Source organism: Vipera ursinii (assembly GCF_947247035.1).
Source record: "Vipera ursinii genome assembly, chromosome: 2".
In the NCBI taxonomy this organism is placed as follows: domain Eukaryota; kingdom Metazoa; phylum Chordata; class Lepidosauria; order Squamata; family Viperidae; genus Vipera; species Vipera ursinii.
The window spans coordinates 184,769,593-184,795,310 of NC_139513.1; the positions used below are offsets into that span (position 1 = coordinate 184,769,593).

At 42.6% G+C, this 25,718-nt stretch overlaps 1 protein-coding gene and 1 long non-coding RNA gene across 5 annotated transcripts in view; both read left to right on the forward strand.

Annotated features, from left to right (window-relative positions):
* LOC310635498 overlaps positions 1 to 25,718 on the forward strand; it is an 838,887-nt gene that overhangs the window by 342,165 nt on the left and 471,004 nt on the right. The gene's annotated exons all lie outside the window — the stretch shown is intronic.
* M6PR (mannose-6-phosphate receptor, cation dependent) overlaps positions 18,259 to 25,718 on the forward strand; it is an 81,199-nt gene continuing 73,739 nt past the window's right edge. For all 4 annotated transcript variants that reach the window (XR_014491436.1, XM_083354488.1, XM_083354486.1 and 1 more), the window contains exons 1-5: positions 18,259 to 18,428; positions 21,622 to 21,780; positions 22,668 to 22,834; positions 22,922 to 23,031; positions 23,601 to 23,749. Coding sequence is in view for 3 of the 4 variants with exons in the window: in XM_083354488.1 (XP_083210614.1) it covers positions 21,623 to 21,780; positions 22,668 to 22,834; positions 22,922 to 23,031; positions 23,601 to 23,749 (584 nt within the window). In the remaining variant the exon portion in view is untranslated. The remainder of the gene's footprint in view (positions 18,429 to 21,621; positions 21,781 to 22,667; positions 22,835 to 22,921; positions 23,032 to 23,600; positions 23,750 to 25,718) is intronic.

The window sequence follows — 25,718 nt, forward strand, 5'->3', positions numbered from 1 at the left end:
GGGAAGAAAACTTGTGAAGGAAAAAAACCCTGTTAATTTGGTTCCACCTTGCATGTGTTTATGAGGCCTATGTCATCATCATCATCATCATCATCAGAAGAAGAAGAAGAAGAAGAAGAAGAAGTAGTTGGAAGGGACCTTGGAGGTCATCTAGTCCAACCCCCTGCTCAGGCAGGAAACCCTATACCATTTCAGGCAAATGGCTGTCCAGTCTCTTCTTAAAAACTTCCAGTGTTGGAGCATTCACCACTTTTGGAGGCAGGTTGTTCCACTGGTTAATTGTTCTGTCAGAAAGTTTCTCCTTAGTTCTAGGTTGCTTCTCTCCTTGACTAATAATAATAATAATAATAATAATAATAATAATAATAATAATAATAATAATAATAATAATAATAATAAGTTGGAAGGGACCTTGGAGGTCATCTAGTCCAACCACCTGCTCAGGCAGGAAACCCTATACCATTTCAGGCAAATGGCTGTCCAGTCTCTTCTTAAAAACTTCCAGTGTTGGAGCATTCACAACTTCTGGAGGCAGGTTGTTCCACTGGTTAATTGTTCTAACTCTCAGGAAGTTTCTCCTTAGTTCTAGGTTGCTTCTCTCCTTGACTAGTTTCCATCCGTTGCTTCTTGTCCTGCTTTCAGGTGCTTTGGAGAATAGCTTGACTCCCTCTTCTTTCTGGCAGCCCCTGAGATATTGGAACACTGCTATCATGTCACCCCTCACCCTTCTCTTCATTAAACTACACATACCCAATTCCAGCAATTTTCACAGAAGTTTAACCGCCCAACAAGTACAGACAACAGAAAATTCAGAAACAAATCTGACAAAATGGATGGAGGGAAAAACCTGCTACATAACCCAGAAGGAATTTGAAGATCAAAATGCGAAACATATGGAAAAAAGGATAAACAGTCCAGGACAACTACACCAAGAGGAGAAGATTTGGTAGTTCTGCCAGACCCTTCAACCCTCTAAAAATCGAGATTGGATGGTCACCTCTATATGATACAATAATACAACAACAACTTTATTGATTAGCCCTTGGGCCATATCAAAGTGCAAAGTTCCAGCAACAAACCGTCACCAAAACTTGATAAAAGCAATCCAAAATGGAATTTGATAAAATACAATTTAAAATGGAATTAAAATAAAATACAATTTAAAATGAAATAGTGTTGTTGTTAGTTGCGAAGTCGTGTCCGACCCATCGCGACCCTATGGACAATGTTCCTCCAGGCCTTCCTGTCCTCTACCATCTTCTGGAGTCCATCTAAGCTCACGTCTACTGCTTCAATGACTCCATCCAGCCACCTCATTCTCTGTCGTCCCCTTCTTCTATTGCCCTCAATCTTTCCCAGCATTAGGCTCTTCTCCAGTGAGAACTTCCTTCTCATTAGGTGGCCAAAGTATTTGAGTTTTAGCTTCAGGATCTGGCCTTCTAAAGAGCAGTCAGGGTTGATCTCCTCTAGGACTGACCGGTTTGATTGCCTTGCAGTCCAAGGAACTCGCAGGAGTCTTCTCCAGCACCATAGTTCAAAGGCTTCAATTCTTTGGTGCTCAGCCTTTCTTACGGTCCAGCTTTCACTGCCATACATTGCAACTGGGAAGACCATAGCCTTGACTATACACACTTTTGTTGACAGGGTGATGTCTCTGCTTTTTAGTGTGCTGTCTAGATTTGCCATGGCTTTCCTCCCAAGGAGCAAGCGTCTTTTAATTTCTTGGCTACAGTCCCCATCTGCAGTGATCTTGGAGCCAAGGAAAATAAAATCTGTCACTACCTCCATTTCTTCCCCATCTATTTGCCAGGAATTGAGAGGGCCAGATGCCATGATCTTGGTTTTCTTAATGTTTAGTTTCAACCCAAGTTTTGCACTCTCCTTCTTCACCCGCAACACCAGGCTCTTTAGTTCTTCTTCACTTTCTGCCATTAGAGTGGTATCATCTGCATATCTTAGGTTGTTGATGTTTCTTCCGGCAATCTTAATTCCAACTTTTGATTCATCTAGCCCTGCCTTTCTCATGATGTGCTCTGCATATAAGTTAAATAGGCAAGGCGACAGTATACAGCCTTGCCGGACTCCTTTCCCAATTTTGAACCAATCAGTGGTTCCGTGTCCAGTTCTCACTGTTGCTTCTTGGCCTGCATATAGATTTCTCAAGAGACAAATAAGATGGTCTGGTATGCCCATCTCTTTAAGGACTTGCCACAGTTTGTTATGATCCACACAATCAAAGGCTTTAGCATAGTCCACGAAGCAGAAGTAGATGTTTTTCTGGAACTCCCTAGCTTTCTCCATGATTCAGCGTATGTTAGCAATTTGATCTCTAGTTCCTCTGCCTCTTCGAAATCCTGCCTGTACTTCTGGTAGTTCTCGATCCACATACTGCTGGAGTCTAGCTTGTAGAATTTTAAGCATAACTTTACTAGCATGAGAAATGAGTGCAATGGTGCGATAGTTTGAACATTCTTTGGCACTGCCTTTCTTTGGAATTGGAATGTAAACTGATCTTTTCCAATCCTGTGGCCACTGTTGAGTTTTCCAAATTTGCTGGCAAATTGAGTGTAGCACTTTTACTGCATCGTCTTTTAAGATTTTGAATAGCTCAGCTGGAATACTGTCACCTCCACTAGCTTTGTTGTTGCTCAGCTTTTCTAAGGCCCACTTCACTTCACATTCTAGGATGTCTGGCTCGAGGTCAGTGACCACCTCATTGTGATTATCAGGGACGTTAAGCTCATTCTTGTATAATTCTTCTGTGTAATTTTGCCACCTCTTCTTAATCTGTTCTGCCTCTGTTAGGTCCCTGCCATTTTGGTCCTTTATCATGCCCATTTTTGCATGAAATGTTCCTTTCATCTCTCCAATTTTCTTGAAAAGATCTCTGGTCCTCCCTATTCTATTGTTTTCTTCTATTTCTTTGCATTGTTCATTTAAGAAGGCATTCTTATCTCTTCTAGCTATTCTTTGGAATTCTGCATTCAATTGGGCATATCTTTCTTTTTCTCCCTTGCCTTTCGCTTCCCTCCTTTCCTCAGCTATTTGCAAAGTTTCCTCAGACAGCCATTTTGCTTTCTTGCATTTCTTTTTCTTTGGGATGGTTTTGGTTGCTACCTGTTGTACAATGTTGCGAACCTCTGTCCATAGTTCTTCAGGCACTCTGTCTATCAGATCTAATTCCTTAAATCTATTTGTCACCTCTACTGTATATTCAACAGGGATATGATTTAATTCATACCTGACTGGCCTAGCGCTTTTCCCTACTTTCTTTAATTTAAGCCTAAACTTTGCAACAAGAAGCTCATGGTCTGAGCCACAGTCAGCTCCTGGTCTTGTTTTTACTGACTGTAAAGAGCTTCTCCTTTGGCTGCAGAGCATATAGTCAATCTGATTTCTGTGTTGACCTTCTGGTGATGTCCATGTGTAAAGCCGTCTCTTGGGTTGTTCGGAAAAGAGTGTTTGCTATGACCATCGTATTCTGTTGACAAAATTCTATCAGCCTGTGCCCTGCTTCATTTTGTACTGCAAGGCCAAACTTGCCTGTTATTCCAGTTATCTTTTGGCTTTCTACTTTAGCATTCCAATCCCCCATGATGATAAGGACATCATTTCTGGGTGTTAGTTCTATAAGGTGCTGTAGGGCTTCATAGAACCGGTCAATTTCATCCTCTTCAGCACTGGTGGTTGGGGCATAGACTTGGACTACTGTGATATTGAATGGTTTGCCTTGGATTCGAACTGAGATCATTCTGTCATTTTGAGGATTGTATCCCAGTATTGCTTTTCCTATTTTTTTATTGACTATGAAGGCTACTCCATTTCTTCTGAGGGATTCTTGCCCGCAGTAGTATACCTGATGGTCATCTGAATTAAATTCACCCATTCCTGTCCATTTTAGTTCGCTGATACCTAAGATGTCAATGTTTAGTCTTGTCATCTCTTGTTTGACCACGTCCAGCTTTCCTTGATTCATGGATCTTACATTCCAGGTTCCTATGGAGAAAAAATCTTTACAGCATCGGACTTTCCTTTCACCACCAGACATATCCACAGCTGAGCGTCCTTTCGGCTTTGGCCCAGTCGCTTCATTCTTTCTGGCGCTACTAGTACTAGCCCTCTGCTCTTCCCCAGTAGCATATTGGACGCCTTCCGACCTGAGGGGCTCATCTTCCAGTGTCATATTGTTTTGCCTTTTGGTACTGTCCATAGGGTTTTCATGGCAAAGATACTGGAGTGGGTTGCCATTTCCTTCTCCAATGGATCACGTTTTGTCAGAACTCTCTGCTATGACCTGTCCGTCTTGTGTGGCCCTGCACGGCATAGCTCATAGCTTCATTGAATTACGCAAGCCCCTTCGCCACGACAAGGCAGTAATCCATGAAGGGGAATGAAATAGTAATAAAATACAATCTAAAATGAAATTGTAATAATGTACAATAATTTAAGATATTGATAAAATATGATAACATTATATTTCGGAGTTGCCCTTGCAGTCTACCCCAATCAGTCCCACATATGCAGATCTTAACCGGATCATTTTGTTTAAATACTGTGCTACGTTAAATGTTATTTTCAAGTTCTGACCGGACATAAGTTATTTTGATATAGGAATCCCAATGGGTCATTCGTTCGGTATATAGACCAAGATACCTGTCTCTCACCCAGATTGTTGGGGGCAATAAGCTGACTTTGTAATAATGCCGCTTGGGGGGGGGAAAGCCCTAATAAGGAGGCATATACATAGAATGATTTGTGCTTAGATTGTAAGCCACCCTGAGTCTTCGGAGAAATGGGGACTAGAAGCTAGAAACTAGAACAAAGAGCAGCCCCTCGTGCAGAGGTATTTATGGGGGGTCTTGGTCCCTCCCTGACCATAAAACACTCTCACCAATGGGGCTGTGGGTCCGAGACCCTCGGCTCATCAGTGGAAGCAAAGAAGCCTCTTTGCCTCCATCTGATGACCCTTTTGGGGAACTGCCAATGGCTGGCACAAAACATCTAACAGTAAGTATTTAGGATCATCGGCATGTGTACCATGGTATCCTTCATTAACCCTGGCAAGTCATTGATGTATAAATTAAATAATAATGGGGCCAGGATACACCCTTGCCTGATCCCTTTATTTGTGTGAATCCTGTTAGTCAGGCCCCATTAACCCCATACCGCACCCTCAAACAGGTATGTGTGTAAAGGGCTTTAATCAAAGCCAGGAGTCTGGGTTCTATTTTAAGAGATGTCAATTTACTCCATAGTATGTCTCTATTTACCATATCAAATGCTGCTGTAAGGTCTATAAAAGCAGCAAACAGGGGTCTCCTCTTATAGGCATATTTGGCAATTAGATGGTTCAAAACAAAGCAATGGAGGAGGGGGCAAGGGGATGGTGAAAGGGCAACAGGGAAGGACTAAGGCAGGACTTCCTTCAGACCCTCCCTCTCCTTCCTTCCTTCCTTCCTTCCTTCCTTCCTTCCTTCCTTCCTTCCTTCCTACTTTCCTTCCTAAGAGTGGTGGGAAAATATTTGAAATGAGGGAGGGAGAAAAACAGGCAAGAAACGCAGCTGGGGAAGTGGCATCCTTCGTGAGGAATGAAGAAATGCACCATTGCCTGGAAGTGGCCAGCACATGGCCCTCACCTACTTCACATATCTGGCTTGGTGGGCTCTGGGGGTGTTGTGATTCAGGGTCAGGCTGTGGGTTCGGTATTTGGGTCGGATGATTAAGAGGAGGAGGGGGGTGTTGGAGAGGTTGCTGAGGGGGTTGGAGAGGTTGCTGATGAGAGCCCTCAGCCAGCCCCCTCCAACCTGGTCACGATGCAGACCCAGCTGTGTGAGCCTGACAGAGTGGATGAAGATGACCCACAGCTGGCCCTGTTCAAGGACGCCCGACGCAGGAGGCAGTCAATCAGAAGTAAACAGAGGAAGGCAATGGGGCACCTTGGAAGGAGGCAGACAGAAGCCACGCCCTGAACTGTATAAAAGGGGAATGCGTGGGAGGCTGGTTTGCTGAAGGCAACCGTTTGAATAGTTCCTGTTTCATGGTTCGTGTTTGCTCTCTTTGCTCTGTTTATGTTTTTATGTTAATAAATTTGGCAGGCTTAGTTCCAGCCTCTTGCCTTCTTGTAAAAGGGGTTGTCCCTGCCTTATCTGCAGGGCCGGTAGCAGGCTGATACAGAACAGTTTGCCTTCAGCCTCCCACCCCTTACTATTATTATGGAGCAGCTACGTGCTGAGAATGCCCAGCTCGCCCAGCAACTCACTTTGTTGGCAGCTCAAGTGGCTCAATTGCAAACTCAGGTCCATGCTGCACCCCCACCATCACCCCCACCCAGGAGAAAATGCCAAGTTGCGATGCCGGATAAATTTACTGGCAATCCAGAACTGTTTCCTGCTTTCCTGGGACAATGCCAGCTCTTTATCAGCGTGAGAGCAGCTGATTTCCCCACTGACCGGGATAAGGTGGGGTTTGTGTTAAGCCTTCTTTTGGGTGATGCAGCTCGTTGGGGCACGCCTCTGCTGGCTCAAACTAGTCCATTGTTGGACAACTTTGTGGGGTTTTGTGATCATATGCGTCTGATGTATGAGGACCCTATAAAGATGCCTGAAAGCTCTGAGGCAGGGTCTGAGGCAATGCCCCCTACAGGGCTATATCAGCGATTTTCGGCTGCTTAGCCAGGATTCCGCCTGGAATGAGGCTGCGCTTATGGATGCCTTCCAGGATGGATTGTCGGAGGAGATGTTGGATGAGCTGGCCCGTGTGGATATTCCCTCAGACCTGAATGGGCTGATCCATCTCTGCCTGCGGATCGATGCTCGGTTGCAGCAGCGAAGGAGTCGCCGTGCCACCCCACAGACCCCTGCAGCCCCTGTTGTGCGTGAGACCCCAGTTCAAAGGGAGGAGCCAATGGAGCTGGGTGCTGCCAGGTCTCGTCTATCGGTGACTGAAATGAACAGACGACGATCGGGGGGGGTTGTGTTTTTACTGCGGGGACCCTGGGCATTTGGCTGCTTTTTGCCCAAAGAAGCGACAGCGGGCATCAGTGACCGAGTCTGCCCTGAGAAAGTCCCCTACTTTTCTGTCAGGAAACGCCCCAAGCCCGATCTAGACGGTGTGATAGATCGGGCGTCCCACAACAACACTGAGCGACGTCTTTCCGATGCTGCCTGTGGACCTCCACAGCATCTGATTTTGGAGGCACGTCTGATCCTTCCTGGCAAGACAGAGGGGATTCCAGTCCATGCCTTAATTGACTCTGGGGCCACCACAAATTTTATGGACTCAGCATTTGTGGCCAAATGGGCTGTTCCCCAGTGCCTGGTGGATCCGCCCATGTTAGTGGAGACTATCGATGGTCGAGTGCTCCTGTCTGGGCCAATTACGGCCGCCACACAACCATTATGTATGGCCATCAGTTCCCATATGGAGGCCATCCAGTTCTATATCACCTCAGATCTGCATTTCCCCGTGGTCTTGGGACTGGGGTGGCTCCGGGTGCATGACCCACAGATCTATTGGTCACAGAACTTGGTCACCTTCCCAAGCTTGCAGTGCGTGGACCACTCCCGCCATATCTGTGCCGGCCAGGTGGAGGGTTCCCCAGGGGTTTCCTTGCCTCCCGAACTGTCCGACCTTGCTGATGTGTTCAGCGAGACAGAGGCGGATCAATTACCCCCGCACAGGCCCTATGACTGCCCCATTGATTTAGTCCCTGATGCGCCTCTCCCAGTGGGGCATTTGTACTCCATGTCAGACCCCGAGTTGGCTGCATTGCGGGACTTTCTGGAGAAGAATTTGGCTCGCGGTTTCATCCGGCCCTCGTCCTCGCCAGTGTCTGCACCCGTGCTCTTCGTCAAAAAGAAGTCCGGCGAATTGCGGCTTTGCTGCGATTATAGGAAACTCAACGCCATCACGGTGCACAATCATTACCCGCTGCCCCTCATTCCCAAACTCTTGGACCAACTCCGGGAGGCTAAGATCTTCACGAAACTGGACCTGCGTGGAGCTTACAACCTCGTGAGGGTTCGGCCGGGTGATGAGTGGAAGATGGCGTTTGGTACTCGTTATGGACATTTTGAGTACACGGTGATGCTGTTTGGCCTGACCAATGCCCCCGCTGTGTTTCAGCATTTCATGAACGACATTTTCTGGGATTTGTTGGATCAGTTTGTCGTGATCTACGTGGACGACATCCTGATCTACTCCCCGTCACATGAGGTGCACCATCAGCATTTCCATCAGGTCCTGCAGCGACTCCGAGAACATCGGATGTTTGCCAAGTTGGAGAAGTGCCAGTTCTACCGGGTGACCATCGATTTCCTGGGTCACCGCATTTCTCCTGAGGGCATCACCATGGAGCCGAGTAAGGTTGAGTCTTTGCAGAGTTGGCAACCCCCGCGTGGCGTGAAGGATGTTCAGCGACTTCTTGGGTTCGCCAACTATTACCGAACTTTCATCCCTGGGTTTGCTGCCTTGACAGCCCCCCTCACCCGGCTCCTGCAGAAGAAGACTCGGTTCCAGTGGAATGCTCCAGAACAACGGGCTTTCCAGACTTTGAAGGAAGCCTTCATGAAGGAGCCTATCTTGAAGCATCCTGACCCGCAACGGCCGTTTGTCGTGGAGGCGGACGCCTCCAACATTGCCATTGGGGCGGTGTTACTCCAGGCAACGACGCCCAGCGGTACCCTCTTCCCTTGCGCGTACCATTCACGAAAACTGAACCCTTCGGAGCACAATTATACAATCTGGGAGAAGGAGCTGCTGGCCATCAAAGTGGCATTTGAGGCCTGGAGGCATCATCTGGAGGGAGCGCAGCATCAAATCGAGGTCCGGACGGACCATAAGAATTTGGAAACTGCAGACCGCTCGGAATTTGAATCAACGCCAGATCCGGTGGTCTCTTTTCTTTGCGAGGTTCGACTTCCGAGTTCGGTACATACCTAGCGGGCACAATCAAAGAGCGGATGCTCTGTCCAGGAAGCCCAAATATTCCCGAGTGGAAGACAAGCTTCTGCCCAGGACAGTGATCCCCGTCGAGTCTTTTGTTGCGGTGCGGGAGCCGGTTGATATACGGGCTCGGATCCGGGAGGCACAGCAGCAGGAGGTGTGGGTGGCTCAGCGGAAGGAGGAGGTGGGGCCAGATTCTCCTTGGATGGTCACAGATGGACTCTTGTATTATCGTGACCGGCTCTATGTTCCGGGAGGGCCACTCAGGGGACTCATCCTCAGCCAGTGTCACGATAACCCGGCGGTGGGGCATTTTGGCCTGTTCAAGACCCTGAACCTGGTCTCCCGTACCTTCTGGTGGCCCCAAGTCTGACACGACATCCAGTCCTATGTTACCTCCTGCATCCCATGCAGGCAGGCCAAGTCAGCGACAGGGGCCCCACCTGGATTACTGCAGCCCTTGCCGACACCCAAAAGACCCTGGAGGGCTGTGTCCATGGACTTCTTGATGGATTTACCCCCATCCTCTGGTTTTACGACAGTGTATGTGGTGGTGGACATGCTGACCAAGATGGCGCACTTCATCCCGTCGCAGATTACCATCAGCCGGCGCCACTAGTCATATGTTCATTCAGCATTCAGCAGGTGTTTCGGCTGCACGGCCTCCCTCGTCTCTGATAGGGGGGCCCAGTTTACAGCCTGCTTCTGGCAGGAGTTGATGCATGCATTGGATATCAAGATTTGCCTCTCATCCACGCATCATCCTCAAACTGACGGGGGAACCGAGAAGGTCATCGGTATCCTGGAACAATATCTGCGCTGCTACGTCAATCTGCAGCAAAACAATTGGGTGGACTATGTGGCTATAGCTGAGTTTGCATTTAACAATTCGCAGCACACCTGCACACAGATGACACCGTTCTTGGCCAATGTGGGATATCACCCCCGGTTTTTCCCCCTTTCTCCCGTGGACTCACCGGAGCTGGCAGCGAACGACTTCATGGCAGAGTTACAGGCGATCCATCGATTGGTGCGACGTCAGTTAGAGAAGGCCAAGGGTGATTACAAAGGTTTTGCTGATCGGTCAAGGCGGGATACGCCTCCACTTTCGGTGGGAAATCGGGTCTGGTTGTCCACCAGGAACCTACCGTCAACACGGCCGGTGAGAAAGTTAGATCACCGATATTTAGGACCGTTCCTAATCGAGGCTGTCATCAATCCGGTTGCCTATCACTTAACTCTGCCACGTTCCCTGCGCGTGCACCCAGTTTTTCATCGGTCTCTGTTGGTCCCCGAGCAACCGGCCTGTCCACTCCACCAAGCAGAACCTCCCCCATCAGGACCTCGTGATGGAGACAGCACCCTCGAGTACGAGGTCGCCAGCATCAGGGCTGAAAGGTCGTTTCCAGTACCTGAAAGGTCGTTTCCAGTACCTGTTGGCTGAAAGGTCGTTTCCAGTACCTGATTGAATGGAAAGGTTACGGACCAGAGGAGTTCACCTGGGAAGACGTGACTGCCGTTCATGCCCCTGCTTTGGTGACCGCTTTTCATGAACAATTTCCATCCCGACCGAATCTGGATCGGCAGACCCGGGGGAAGGGCCCTGCGGTGCGGGATAGTGTTGTGATTCAGGGTCAGCCTGTGGGTTCGGCATTTGGGTCGGATGATTCAGAGGAGGAGGGGGGTTGCTGGAGAGCTTGCCGAGGGGGTTGGAGAGCTTGCTGATGAGAGCCCTCAGCCAGGCCCCTCCCACCTGGTCACGACACAGACCCAGCTGTGTGAGCCTGACAGCGTGGATGAAGATGACCCACAGCTGGCTCTGTTCAAGGACGCCTGACGCAGGAGGCAGTCAATCAGGAGTAAACAGAGGAAGGCAATGGGGCACCTTGGAAGGAGGCAGAGAGAAGCCACGCCCTGAACTGTATAAAAGGGGAATGCGTGGGAGGGCTGGTTTGCTGAAGGCAACCGTTTGAATAGTTCCTGTTTCATGGTTCGTGTTTGCTCTCTTTGCTCTCTTTGCTCTGTTTATGTTTTTATGTTAATAAATTTGGCAGGCTTAGTTCCAGCCTCTTGCCTTCTTGTAAAAGGGGTTGTCCCTGCCTTATCTGCAGGGCCGGTAGCAGGCTGGTACAGAACAGGGGGAGGGGATGCCATGAGCAGCATGAGAGCCAATGTTACCTGCGCAGTGCTGCCCAGCCCCCAGCCTGCCCGGTTTTGGCAGGCAGCGGAGTGCTCTCTTCACAATGCGATGAGGCTGAGCCAGGTGGCATGAATCTAAAGAGAAACGCAATGCTGCCCAGTCCCTAGCCTGTTCGAAGTAGGGAGGGTCATGTGCTGGCCACTTCCAGGCAATGGTGCCTTTCTTCATTCCTCACAAAGGGTGATACCTCCGCAGCGTGCACCCAGTGGGCGGGGCCAACGCAGCAAGGGCTGGACCCTCACTGTTTCCAGACGGCCTTATGGAGCTAAGACTGAATGTGTTTCAGCATAGATGGCCACCACGAAATTGTACATTGGCTTCTGGCCAGCCTGGGCCAGGGCCAAAGCAGTGTGGGCCGTTCCCTCACTATTTCCAGGATGGGTTCGTGGGCCACATGAAACCACTCCGCGGGCCGCATCCGGCCCCTGGGCCTTGTGTTTGACATGTCTGATTTAAAAGATACATTCTGGACTTGTCCCTTAGCACAGGAATCACGTCCATTATTTGCTTTTGAATGGGAAAATCCCTTTACAGGAAGGAAACAACAATACCAATGGACTGTGCTTCCTCGGGGATTTACGGAATCTCCAAACCTGTTTGGACAAGTGTTGGAACAGGTATTGGAACAATTCCATGTCCCTGGAGAAACATACATGATACAATATGTAGATGATTTATTAATCTCAGGAAAGAAACAACATCAACTAAAAGAATCAACTGATAAATTGCTAGAATTTTTGGGAGAAAAGAGGTTGAGAGTTTCTAAGAAGAAACTACAATATGTTGAAAGAGAGGCTAAGTATTTGGGACATTTGATAAGTAAAGGTAGTAGAAAAATAACACTGGATGGAATTGAAGGGGTGGTTAAACAGCCTCTTCCTAAAGATAAAAAGGAGTTGAGAAAATTCCTAGGTTTGGTAGGCTATTGTAGGTTATGGATTGACAACTATGCTAGTCTGACTAAACCTTTATATGCTAAATTGATTGAATCTGAACCATGGGATTTGGAGTGGGAGAATCAGGAAAAAGAAGATTTTAAGCAAATTAAAGAAGCTTTGACCCAGGCTCCTGTGTTGAGCCTTCCCAATTTAGACAACCTTTTCATTTGTTTGTAAATGCAGAAGAAGGAATAGCTTATGGAGTTTTGACTCAAACCTGGGTGGGTCAACGCAAACCTGTAGCATTTCTGTCAAAAATTATGGATCCTGTAGTAAGAGGATGGCCAGTCTGTGTACAGGCTATAGCAACAACGGCCCTCTTAGTACAGGAAAGCAGAAAATTTGGGGGGGGCTCTCGTTGTAAGCACACCTCAGCAAGTAAGAACAATTCTCCAGCAAAAAGCAGGTCGCTGGTTGACTGATTCGAGAATTTTAAAATATGAGGCAATTTTAATGGAAAAGAATGATTTGGTTTTGACAACGGATCATAATGTGAATCCAGCTCAATTTTTAGTGAATAAATCGCAAACAAGTGAAGAGAATTTGGAGCATTTTTGCTCTGAAGCAATTGAGATGCAAACAAAAATACGACCTGACCTGGAGGAATGTCCCTTGGAGAAAGGGGAATCCCTGTTTATAGATGGGTCATCCCGAGTAGAGGCAGGGATTAGGAAAAATGGATATGCTATTGTGAATGAACACACCAAGGAATTTTTGGAGGCTGGTAGCCTACCTACTAATTGGTCAGCACAAACGTGCGAATTATATGCCCTAAACCAGACATTGAAATTGTTGCAAGGTAAAATAGGAAATGTTTATACAGACTCTAGATATGCCTTTGGTGTAGTCCATACTTTTGGAAAAATATGGAGAGATTGGGGAATGATCAACAGTAAAGGGAAAGAAATAGTACATGAGAAATTAATTAAGCAAGTGTTAATGTCCTTAGAACAATCTAAAATAACTGCAGTAGTACATGTTAATGCACATCAAAAAGGAAATTCCTTTGAAATAATTGGAAATCGATTGGCTGATGAGGAAGCTAAATTAGCTAGCAATGAAAGTATTATGATACCGGAAGTAAAAACAAAGATTGAAGTTCCAATATTTAATGATAAAGAAAAAGAGTGAATACGACAAGTAGGGGGACAGGAGGGGAAAGATGGTGTTTGGCATCTACTGGATGGTACACAAGTGATCAATAAAGAGATTGCTAAAGAATTAATAAGATATTTGCATGAAGGAAATTGGGGAACACAGGCTTTAGTAGATTGTATTTTGAAATTGTATGCTTGCTTTGGGATTTATACAATTGCAGCACAAGTGATGGAATCATGTTTAGTCTGTAAGAAAATAAACAGACAAGCTTTAAGAAAGCAGCCAGCAGGGGAAGACATCTAGCATTTAAACCATTTCAATGTATACAAATAGACTATACTGAACTACCTAAAGTGGGTAACTATAAATATCTCCTTGTAATCACTGATCATTTAACAGGATGGATTGAGGTTTTTCCCACTGTGAATGCTACAGCTAAAACAGTTACTAAAATCTATTGGAACAAATTATTCCAAGATATGGATTAGTAACCCAAACTGATAGTGATCAAGGTAGTCATTTTACTGGGAAAATCCTGTAAAATATTGGGGAAGCATTGGGAATAAACTGGAAGTTTCACACACCTTGGCATCCGCCCTCTAGTGGTATACTGGAAAGGGCTAATGGAAAATTAAAAGAAGGAATCAGTAAACTAATTTTGGAAACAAAGATGCCCTGGATCAAGTGCTTACCTTTGGCTCTTCTAAGAATTAAGACTCAGCCAAGGAAAGACATAGGACTATCACTGTATGAATTGTTATATGGGGTGGGATTCCCACCTGGAGAAATCTGCATGGATTCATTATGTACCAGAGATAAAGTGATGAGAAATTATGTGCATAAACTGTCCCAGTATCTTGATCAATGAAGGAGGCAAGGATTGCTGGCGCAGACACTGCCTCTGGGGTTTCCTGTCCATAGGATCTGTGTGGGGAATTGGGTCCTGATCTGGAGTTGGAAGGAGGAAAAATTACAACCTAAGTGGAATGGACCGTTCCAGGTGTTGCTGACCTCTGAAACTGCAGTCCGGACAGCAGAAAAAGGGTGGACCCATTATACACGAGTGAAGGGACCAGTAGCTGAACCAAAAGAACAGTGGACCTGTGTTCCAAATCCAGAACCTTTGAAGATCACTCTCAAGCGACAGTAACCGAATGTCCAAACCAGATCTATATGACTGGGTGGGATTAGGTTTTGCTATCTTTTTTTGTCTTATAGGAGCTGTAATTGCATGCCGAACCAGGAACGAATTCACATCCATATTGTGCCCAGAATCCCAACAGCCTCAAGAGATTCAAGAACTTAATCTTTTACCTGATGTGTTGGTTTTGTGATTGTAAATGTCATTGTGAGTGTTGTTGTTGTTCTCATTGTATTGATTGTGTTAGATGTACAGGATGCAAAACAGAATGTGATATCAAAATTATAGAACAGGTACTAGAACCTTATGAGGTAGAGGGTCTTGTTGAGACTTTTCATTATACTCTAAAAACTTGTCCAACAATTCAAGAAATTTATGATAGACGGAAGCAGGAGGGAAGCTCCGGAAATTTGTTAAAAACATGGGAAGACTTCTATTCATATATGTTGTGTACCACTTGTACTCAGTTGTTACAGGCGCCAGTGTGGAATCGACAAGACAGAATCAGATTACACAGTGTAGAGCTTGCATCAGTCAAACCAAGATGGGAAACCAAGTAGGACAAACACTGATATATCATACAGAATATCATTGCACCGATACGGTAGGCCAGTGTATTTTTAATGGTACTCAGTACCAAACATGTACTGATAAAAATAAAAAGGTGATTTGTTATGATCCAAGAGAAGATCCACGGAGATGGCCTTTACAATTTAAAACACATAAATCAAATGGACATGAACGAAACCAAATAATATTAGGGATTTCCCTATGGAAGAAATCCTTGACTGAGTCCTTTGCTGTGACATTTGATGTATGTAAAGCCGCCAATCATTGGGCAGCGGTGGATGGTTGTGCATCAAACCATAAATATCTTTGTCCCCCAGATGAATGTACATTTTGTATCCTGTATAAAATGGAACACTGAAAGTCCAAAAGAATATTTGAATATTCAACTTTTAAAAGTATCCACAACAACAGCCACTTGTGGAAGTGATGACTGTAACCTAGTAAATCTGACTATCAGCAATGGTAGTTGGTATGTGCAACAAACTGCATGGAAAAATAAAAATTGGATGTTCGGTATAGGAATAAATGGAAAAGGAGCAGACCCAGTGTCTGAAGTAGAAATACAAATCATACCTAAACCTCTCCAACCTAAGAAGCAGTCTTTATTTTACTCCATTTACAAGGAAATGGGAAAAACAAGGATAAAGGAGTAACTCAATTAACTACAAATCTTTTTATTGATTTAGCTGAACGAATTGCCTCCACCTTGGGAGTAAAAAATTGTTATGTATGTGGGGTTACCAATATGGGAGAGCAGTGGCCTTGGGAATCAAAAGAGGTAGAAATAACTAATATCAATGTAACTAAAAACTGGACCCGGGTTGGACAAAAAGACAGAAAATGGGCCTTAGCAACATCAATTATAGGTCATAATTGTTTTCATAAGCCATGTAAAAAGAACCAATTGTCTAAAGGTGATCTGGTGTGTGAAGGTCAAAGAATATATAACATCAGTAGAATAGATAATTGGGGTACAATGGAAAACATTTCAAGAAATCCTTTTGAAAATACTATTATAAATAAATATTGGTATGATACTAGTATTGATTGGCCTGCTCCAGAAAAGTTTTACTGGATATGTGGTAAATATGCATATACAAAATTACCCAAAGATTGGTGTGGATCATGTGTATTAGGCAACATCAAACCCGGGATTTTCCTATTACCAATAAAAACTGGAGAAAAATTGGGATTAATGGTCTATGAAGAGAAAGGGAAGGAAAAGAAGAAAAAAAGGTCAATAACAATTTCTTCAAAACAGGTTTGGAAAGATGATGAATGGCCTCCAGAGAGAATAACACAGGTATATGGACCAGCAACATGGGCTGAGGATGGATCTTGGGGTTACAGAACACCAATCTATATGTTAAATCCGTCTACAGGCTGTAGTAGAGATAATCACTAATGAAACATCACTAGCTTTGAAAACTGGCAAAACAAAGTAATCAAATGAGGACAGCAATATATCAAAATAGGTTAGCATTAGATTATTTGCTGGCAGAAGAGGGAGGTGTATATGGAAAATTTAACTTAACTAACTGTTGTTTGCAAATAGATAACGGAAAGGTTATAGAAGAAATTACTAAAAAAATGCAAAAATTAGCACATGTCCCTGTACAAACTTGGACTGGAATATTGGATGATAATGGCTTTTTAGGGGGAATTTTTAGAAATTGGAAGCAAGCTTTGTTTATGCTTGTAATAATCATTATGGGATTAATGTTTTTACCTTGTCTCATCCCTCTCATTAAGAATATTGTTCAGAGTACTGTGGAAGGAATAATACAAATTAATCAGAAGGAAATCATTAGGGAGAAAAATGTATAAGCTTACACAAATCAATGAAGAAACTAATTTTGTAGAATATGAAAAGAAATTAGAAATACAAAGAAATTTGGAAAGATTTTAATATTTTATTTTTAAAGAATGGGTAAACAGAAAAAGGGTGGATTTGTGGAAAATAACTGGAAGTAGTGAGGAAATTTAAAAATAAAAATATATATGCTTTTAGTATTATCATGTAATCATATTTTATATTTTATAATAATCATTTTATAAGCAATTGCCTGAGTAGATGCTTTGAGTATATGGGGAAAAATACAGGCCTCAAGTGGAGGGAGGGGGAGAACAGGAGTTACCATGGGGCCCAGTGTGAGTCACCATCTAGGAATTGTTTTTAAGTACCTTCTGGTGCCTGGTACCCCTGGCAGGTGTAGAAGATGGGAGACATCTCTCTTCTACAAACAGGATAGTAGGGGAGGGATCTTATTAGTATAATGTAAGCAAACAGGGGCAGAGATAATGTATTCTGTTTAGGCGCTTCTGATAGATTGTAACCTCCAAAGCCTAAGCCAATGGGGCCATGGGGGAGGGAATGGGGCATCGCGATAGGATGTATAATAATATGTGATTTTGGAATTTGGGGTGTGGTTCAATGCTTGGCTACATTGTTTGCCTTCCTGAATCCACCACGATTTGCAAACCGTTACTTTTTAGACTTTGTTGTGAAGTCTAATAAACTTCTTATCTATTTGTAACTCAAACACAGTGGATTTCAGTTTGTGTCTAACATTCTCCAAAGCATCTGTGGGCAGGACAGGAAGCAATGAGCGGAAGCTGGTTAAAGAACGATCCAACCTGGAACTACCGGACAGTCAGAACAATTAACCAATGGAACAACTTGTCTCCCGGAGTTGCGGAAGCTCCATCACTGGGTGTTTTCAAGAAAATATTCGACATTCATTTGTCTGGAATTGTATTAGGACTCCTGCCTTCAGCAAGGATTGATAAGGTATTATATTCTATAGCAAAATAGAGTTACAGTATTTGGGACAAGCTAAGCAAATGTATGTTGTCTGCCAGGAGCAAGGATGTGACCCAATTTCCAAGACTTGTCAACACTTGTGATGATAAACCCTCCCTCCCTATACATGTAGGGACAAATGTGACTGCAGTGTCACCATAAACATTAAAACTATAGGAAAAAAAGCCCCAGTCTTCTAACCAAGAGCCCGGCCCGAGTTGACGACACTTAACGTGTTTCTAACGATGACAGCTCTACATCAACAAAAGATAACAACTTGCTCGCTGGAGAATCTATCCGCCCACTCTTTTCCCAGGCTTAGTTTCTCACAGCCATTCACTTCGTGGGCAGGGCAAAAAAGAAATTTAAGACACTCACAGACGTTCCAAAAATCTAAGCCCCTCCTCCTGGAACTCGCCTCCGGGAAATTATAAAAAAGAGGCACGTGAGGGTCCCGTGATGGATAATTGACATAGACTTTTACTTCTTTCTTATTAGAGCGCCATCTACGGAGTCGGTCATCTTCACTTTTTATTGGGCGACAAAGACAAATAGGCGGGCCATCCGGGAGTAGATTTTCTCCGATTAGAGAAAATTCTTGCTGGCAGCCAATCCTCCCGCAGGGACGAAGATTATTCCTTCCCCCTCCCCCATTTCACTGGTTCCGGTATCAAGAGCGCCTCAGACAACCCAGAGCGTGGGTTGTGCCTCGCTGTTTTCCGACTTCTTCGCCAGGTATCGGTAGCGAACGGCTAGGGGGAAGTACCGTTTTGGAGTACGAAAAGTCACAGGGTTCCGTGAGAGGTTCGGGGCTATTACCCGAAGAAGTAGTAGGATCCGGCATCGGCGTCAGACACCAGTCTTAACGTATTAGACACCCCCAGAGGAAGGACTCCTTCCTCAGCCTGACCTTTTGCTTTGCAGAATGGACGAGCGTTGTTGCTCGTTTTCTTCTGCCTTTGCAGGCGCTCCCTTCTGCTGCTCTAAAACTTGCGAAGTTATTTCTGTCACGGGCTTCACGTTGAAATAAATCTCAAGAAGTGGCATGCTTTCATGAAAGAACTAATGAATGTGCGTTGTAAATCAGGTTGGCTACTGGGCGGTTTGATACATACCGGTAGTTTGGTTGTCGATCAGGAGAAGGAGGATGTAGCCAGGTACTTGCATGTCACGTGGAAAATCCCAACGTACACTGTTAGACCATCAAGGAGGAAAGAGGTGGTATATTGCTACATTCCCTTATGAAGAAGCAGAAACCGCAGTAATGTTTATATAGTCTGATTGCATTCAGTTTGACATGAAAGTAACAAAATTAAAAAAGGCAAACTGCTGAGAAAACTCATCATATAGTAGAAAGCAGTTTCATGTATTAATGCATGTCTCTCATTCTAAAAGAAAAGGTGCAGTTGGAGATGGTATTGCAGAGCCTTTAGCCTTACAGTGTTTCCTTCACAATTGGTCATATTTTTCTGCCTAGATTAAGAACAAGGAACCTTTTTAGTTATTTATTAGGGTGTTAATGGATGGCTATTGAGTTATTAAGGGATGCGGTGGCTCAGCGGGTTAGGACGCTGAGCTTGTCGATCAGAAGGTCGGCAGTTTGACAGGTCGAATCCCGAGTGCCACATAACAGACTGAGCGCCTGTTACTCGTCCCAGCTTCTGCCAACCTAGCAGTTTGAAAGCACGTAAAAATGCAAGTAGAAAAATAGGGACCACTACGGTGGGAAGGTAACAGCGTTCCGTGTGCCTTTGGCGTCTAGTCATGCCGGCCACATGACCACGGAGACGTCCTCGGACAAGCGCTGGCTCTTCGGCTTTGAAATGGAGATGAGCACCGCCCCCTAGAGTCAGAAACGACTAGCACGCATGTGCGGGGGAACCTTTACCTATTGAGTTATTAATTGTTTCCTTGTGCCACTGTGCCCTTGGCTCCAAAGTAATTGATAGACTGATGGTAAATCACTCTTATTAACTGACAAAGGACTCATTTCCCGGGCTTCAATAATATCTCTGGCTACTTTTGTCCCTGCTTGGCCAACAATTATGGTCTGTTGATTCCCTCAGTTGTTGCAAATATTATTTTTTTCTTTAAGCAGAATTTGTACCTATACAGAAATTTAAACATGATACATTTTTAGATGCAATTAGACCTGCGTAGAGGTATAACTACTACTATTCTCCACCATGTGACCAAGTTGGGGGTTATCAACCTTGCAAATACATTTTTGGATTGTTAATGGACAATCAATTCATATTTTAAAATCCCAATACAATTTTTAGCTGTTGTGAGTGAAGAGGGTACATCTGGAATTTTGAGAGCCATCAGTGATGTTTGTTTGCAAAATAGTGGCTGTGATGAAAGTATTGAATTGAAAACACCATGTCCCATAAGGAAACAGTTAATATGTCATTTTTCTACCACTAACCCCTCTTCCAACTTTGCCTCTTTTTTCTTGTTCAAGTGCAATCATTTCTAAATGGTAGTGAGCAGCATTTTTTTTTCTAAGAATGCCTATGTAATTATGTAGTTTTATGAACAGGGGTAGAAGTTGGCTTTTTATTTGAAATTCAGCTTTTATTTTTTTAAAATTATTACTTTAGGAAAAAAGGAGTTGCCAAGTGCATAGAATAGTATCTATAGGCATATTACTTTCTATAGATATCAAAAGGAATTGATGATAAGAAGTCTCCGAAACTGTTTTGTATGAATACTATATGAAAGATGAGTGTAGCCAACCAATCCTCCATTATGTCAAAAAGAGGAACTTCCAAGTGTAATTTCTAGTTTTGAGTGTAACATTAAAATATTTTTTTAATATTACGTATCCCAAACATCTGACTTAGAGGAACAATTTATTCAGAATAATTTGTATCATCTGAGTATAGGCATTTCCAGTTTCTGAACTCTCTGTTTGTGGAGAAATTGTAAGATATAAGTTTAAAAGGCTTTGTGCAATCCAGGGGTCTTATCAAATTAATTTCTTCTTTATATGTCCTCCAATAGTACCAGTTTATTTACTTGTGCAGAACAATTGTACATTTACTGGCCTTCCAAAGTTAGTAGTCATAGATTCCATCAATAAAATGGAAGGCAAAGCACAAAAAACATAGAAATGCCAGTAGAATGTTTTGTAAAGCAGCCACCAAAAGAAAAAGATTGTGACTATAGTTAGGATCCCAGATTGTGGTCATTTTTCTAATGCCATACTGTACATTCCATCATTCACTACTTTGTCATACAGGAAATCTGCAGAAATTGCACCTCGATAATGTATAGTTATAAATCTCAATTTCAGTGGATAAAATATAACTGATTACAGCAACTAAGAAGTATAGGTGGTCTGAATAATTTCTATCTTGAAATTCTCTGCAGTACAGCTTTCTCCAGGATTCTTAGATTTTTACCTCAAGCCTCTTCTAATTAAAAAAAAACTTTCTAGGTATCCTACTATAGAGACCCAGAAAAGTGTCCAGCTGAATAATCTTCTGAAATTGATATTGCCAGATCTTTTTTTCACTGGTATCCTGCAGAAAATAGTTAGAATGGATTTTATGTGAAATAGAAGCATCTAATTAAATTAAGCAAGCGTTCCCCCCTCCACTTTGCAGCTCATAGGAATTAAAGGACACTAAAGAAAGTATATAATAAGCACTAAGGAAAATGTTGCAAGAATAGTGTTAACATATAGTAGTTGAAATTTCCATTCCATAAACATAATTTTCCACTTTTTAAGAACTATTTCATCTAGATTATTATTTTTATGAGACCAGTAATGCTTCATATTCTTTTCCTATTCTCTTAATTTATGTTATGAGTCCTGAAACAGTTTGCTGAATTCAGGATTTATGTGTCGGAAGCATTAACAGACATATTAATAGCTTTTTAAAACTTACTTCCCTCACTTTCTATAAATTGCTGTTTATAGAATGTTCCTGGTTCATGCTTTCTACCATGCTATGATACTAGCCATCATAACCACTGTGATGGCAGAAGAAAAGACGTGTGACCTTCTTGGGGAACAGGAACAAGAATCCTCAAAAGAACTAGCGTTGATGAACAGACTGAAGCCACTTTTCAATCAAAGGTACAATGTCAATGGGTTTCAGATCAAACAGATAAGACTAGGGAATGTTTCACTCTTGAATGCCAGAAGTAGAAAGCATTGTAATGAGATAAGAAAAGTTGTTGAATATCAGAGCTAATTAATGGAGATTGATATAAGATCAATACTTGCTCATAATTTTAACTTTGCTCAAAGTTCAACTTTGAGAAAAATTGCTTTTAGAAATCTGTAACATCTCCATACCCAAGATTCTGTTTTTCATGAGGCTTTTGGAAATAAAGGTTATCCTGTCTTTATGTAACCCTACTTAAGTGTTATATCTTCACATGCCATGCTAATTTTAATCCTTTCTTAGTGCTTCCACACTTCCCAGTTACCAAATCTGAAAAAATATTTAAAGGAAATTTATACAAGTAACATAACTTTATATTTTAATATACAGTACATTCAGAAAGTATTCAGACGTGAAGGGGGTTTGAATATTTTCTGAATGCACTGTAGTTCAAGATTCCATGTTTCTCATTTGATTTAGCATAAGAGATGATGCTCTATTTGTAATGAAATTAGGAACATACTGTTAATTGTGTTGTGGCTATTAACTATTCCTTCATTTGAGAGGCGAAGACCAGATTAGCATTATAAGAAATATTCCAGGAAAATATTGTTAACAGTAGGAAATACTGTTTTTTATTTTCCTGTGTTGGGATAAATATAGTTGTAAATGTGTAAATGAGGGTAAATATGTGTAAATATGGGTACTAGTTTTGAAAAATAGTCTGGACATCAATTTGACTGGAATCATATGTAAGGTTCCTACCTTGAGCAGGGGATTGGACTAGAAGACCTCTGAGGTCACTCCAGGTCCTATGATTCTGTATTATGTGTTCTAAATCATCTATTCTTTATAGTTTTGAAACAGAAAGCGTGAATGATAAGGGCCACTACATTTACAGACTGAGGATATGTCGAGAAGTCTTCAGCAATATGACCAATTCTGGCCTGGTGCAGATCAGTAAGATAAACAACAAACAAAAAGTAATAGGACGAATTAATGAGACCCATCTTGCAAACGGAAGTAAGACATAATTTTAAACAGATCTATTGAGCGTTCTTATAATTATGCTCATGCCTCATTGAATCTCTAATGTTTCTAATTTGGCAGCTAGCTGGATTATGCTAATATATCAGGGCGGTGATCCCTATGGTAACCATTGTACACAGGAAGACAGGAAAGCTTTAGTAATGATCATCTGCAACCGAACAACATTAGCAGTGAGTATAAGAATTGGGTAGTAAAAATGAATTATACTAATGAAAACTAGTACATAACTCAGCCCTTACCATACTATTTACAGTATTGATTACATGCTACATAACATCAGAGCTGAAGCTCATTAGAAAAGAAAGGCTATGCAATTTACGTGAAAATTGTATATCAAAATGTTTGCATGTACTATAAGATATAGATGGTAGAGGACAGGAAGGCCTGGAGGAACATTGTCCATGGGGTCACGATGGGTCGGTCACGACTTAGCATCTAACAACAACAACTATAAGATATATGGTAAGGTTGAGAGCATTGAGTAAGAAAAAGGCACATCATAGAGGAGACTATATTAGAACATTTTAATAATGCCTCAGCCTAGGAAAATGGAATCTGCAGCCCTCTAGATAGTATTGACCTACACCTCTTTGTAGTTACAGTCAGCATGCCATGTGTATGAATCAGGCCACAATAGGATTATGAAAATTGTGGGGTACTCTGCTGAATATCTCAAAAGAGGAGGGGGGCAGCTGAACTTTGTTTAGTGTGCCATTAGACTCTTACTATCTCTAAACAGACTGGCTTCAACATGGTGGCAGAAGAGAGGGAGAAGATAAAGCAATGTTCCTATGTTTTTGAGTTAGAGAGCAGCTTGGCTTGTCCTCCAGAAGAATTGCACCAAAATATACACCATCACCTCAGTATTGGCTCTATACTGCTAATCATGTAAGTTGATTTGAAATATTTAATAGTTCTTTTCTGAGTTAAACAGCTTCGGACAACTTACCATAATAATTTTAAGGGGGGAGAAGCATTCAAAATCAAATCAATTTAAAATAGCAGCTTGGCATTCTAAAACTAGTTAAATAGAGATTTTAGTAATGCCTGATTACTAAAGGCACATTGAGATTTTACATAAATGATACTGGTTCACTAGGTTATTCTCATTCAAGAAAGATTTGTAATTTAACCGTGATTCTTAAAATAACTGCATATTGGGGTAGTCAACTCTGAATATTACCATTGATAATAACAAGGGTACTGCTGTACAGGATGGCATCTAATGTAAGGCAATTAAAAAGACTGCTAAGTTGGGACTTCTGGTTTGCCACCACGGCCACTGGAAGGTGAGCTCCATCTACAACGTCCGATTTCCCACCGCTGGAGGACCCTGGAAAGGGTTGAAAGTTACCCTGTAGGGGCGACAAGCAAGGAGGGGACCCCTGCTTGATTGTGGGAGGGCGGTGCTTTATGCAGAGCAGCCCTCCAAACCAACAAACGAAAGACCGGCCATAGAACTATGGCCCGTCACTAGGCTGCAGACAGCCCAAGTCAAACTTATCACCAGGCACCTATAAAGCACCACGGATGAGACTGGGTGAGATCTGAACCTCTCTTCAATCCTATTTTTCTCACCAGTATAAGCTGCCCAAAGTATTTTCCCCCCTGTGGCGAGAGGGAAGGGAAATTCTATCCCACCTTCTAAAAACTCCCCTGACTATCCAGGGGAGTTTAAAATGCTGAAAGAATAACCTGATTTTAACTGGATTTCTATCTTTGTAAAATTCGAGGACTGAAAGACTTCTTATTCTTATTGAAGATTTGGTTTTTTACTTACAAAAAGGTAAAATTAGAAAAAGGATTATAAAAATCTTGGACTTAAAAAAATCCTAATTGGTATGGGCAACATCTTGTGGCTAAACCTGATACTACAGCCTGTTAGAGACTAAAAGAGACTTGGCTCGAAGCCCGGACTATAGATAAGACTTTTGCAACCTTGGCAGATATCAGCTGTTAGAAGCCCAGCTTTGTTCTATACCCAGTGACAAAACTATTTTCATTCTCTGATTGTAAAGCTTCTAATTTAACACACTACTAAGAGAACATGGATGAAGATCAGGAACAGATTCTCTTTATCTTGAAAGCAATTTATGAAACTGTTGTTACAGCTACTGATGAAATAAGAAGCTACAGAAAAGAACAAGATGTCAGCCTAGATATACGAACCGCAACTTTGATTACAACTAAAGAATCAATTACACAGAATATAATAGAAGTGGAACAATCAAATACTACGATAGAAGATTCAACTGATCAACAAACACAGTTAACACTGAAAATGGAAAAGACTTTCTATATAAACCAGAAGAAACCTGAGGATCAAAAAGAAGAACAGACCGAAGGAAAGATAACCATTTCAGGACAACTACGTTGAGATGGAAAAATAGAGATGATTTGTTAGCCCTTCCCAAAAAATGGTGACAGGATGGCCTCTTTTATCTCAAATAATATATATAATAACAGAGGGAGATCTATTTGATGACTTAAAAACACGGATATGGAAGGCAAGTTGGCCAAGAAAGAAAGCTAGAATAAGGCTGAAAAAAATTGGGGTTTTGACTTATTAGTGAGGATTAAAATAGAATATACTCAAATAAATATGATGTGTTCTTTGAATACTAGACTTTGTTATGAACTGAGATAAAGAAAACTGGTCATTTAAAACTTGGAAGTATAAATATTAAAAGTTAAATATGAATATTGATTTGTTTATTAAGATTTAATGTAAAAGTAATTAAGATATATATGCTAAAACCTATTGATAAATGTAATAAACATGTTTTTACTTAGCTGTTATAAAAGCTACTAGCTTAAATATGAGATAGTAGACATTAAGAGAAAAAGAGACGAAATT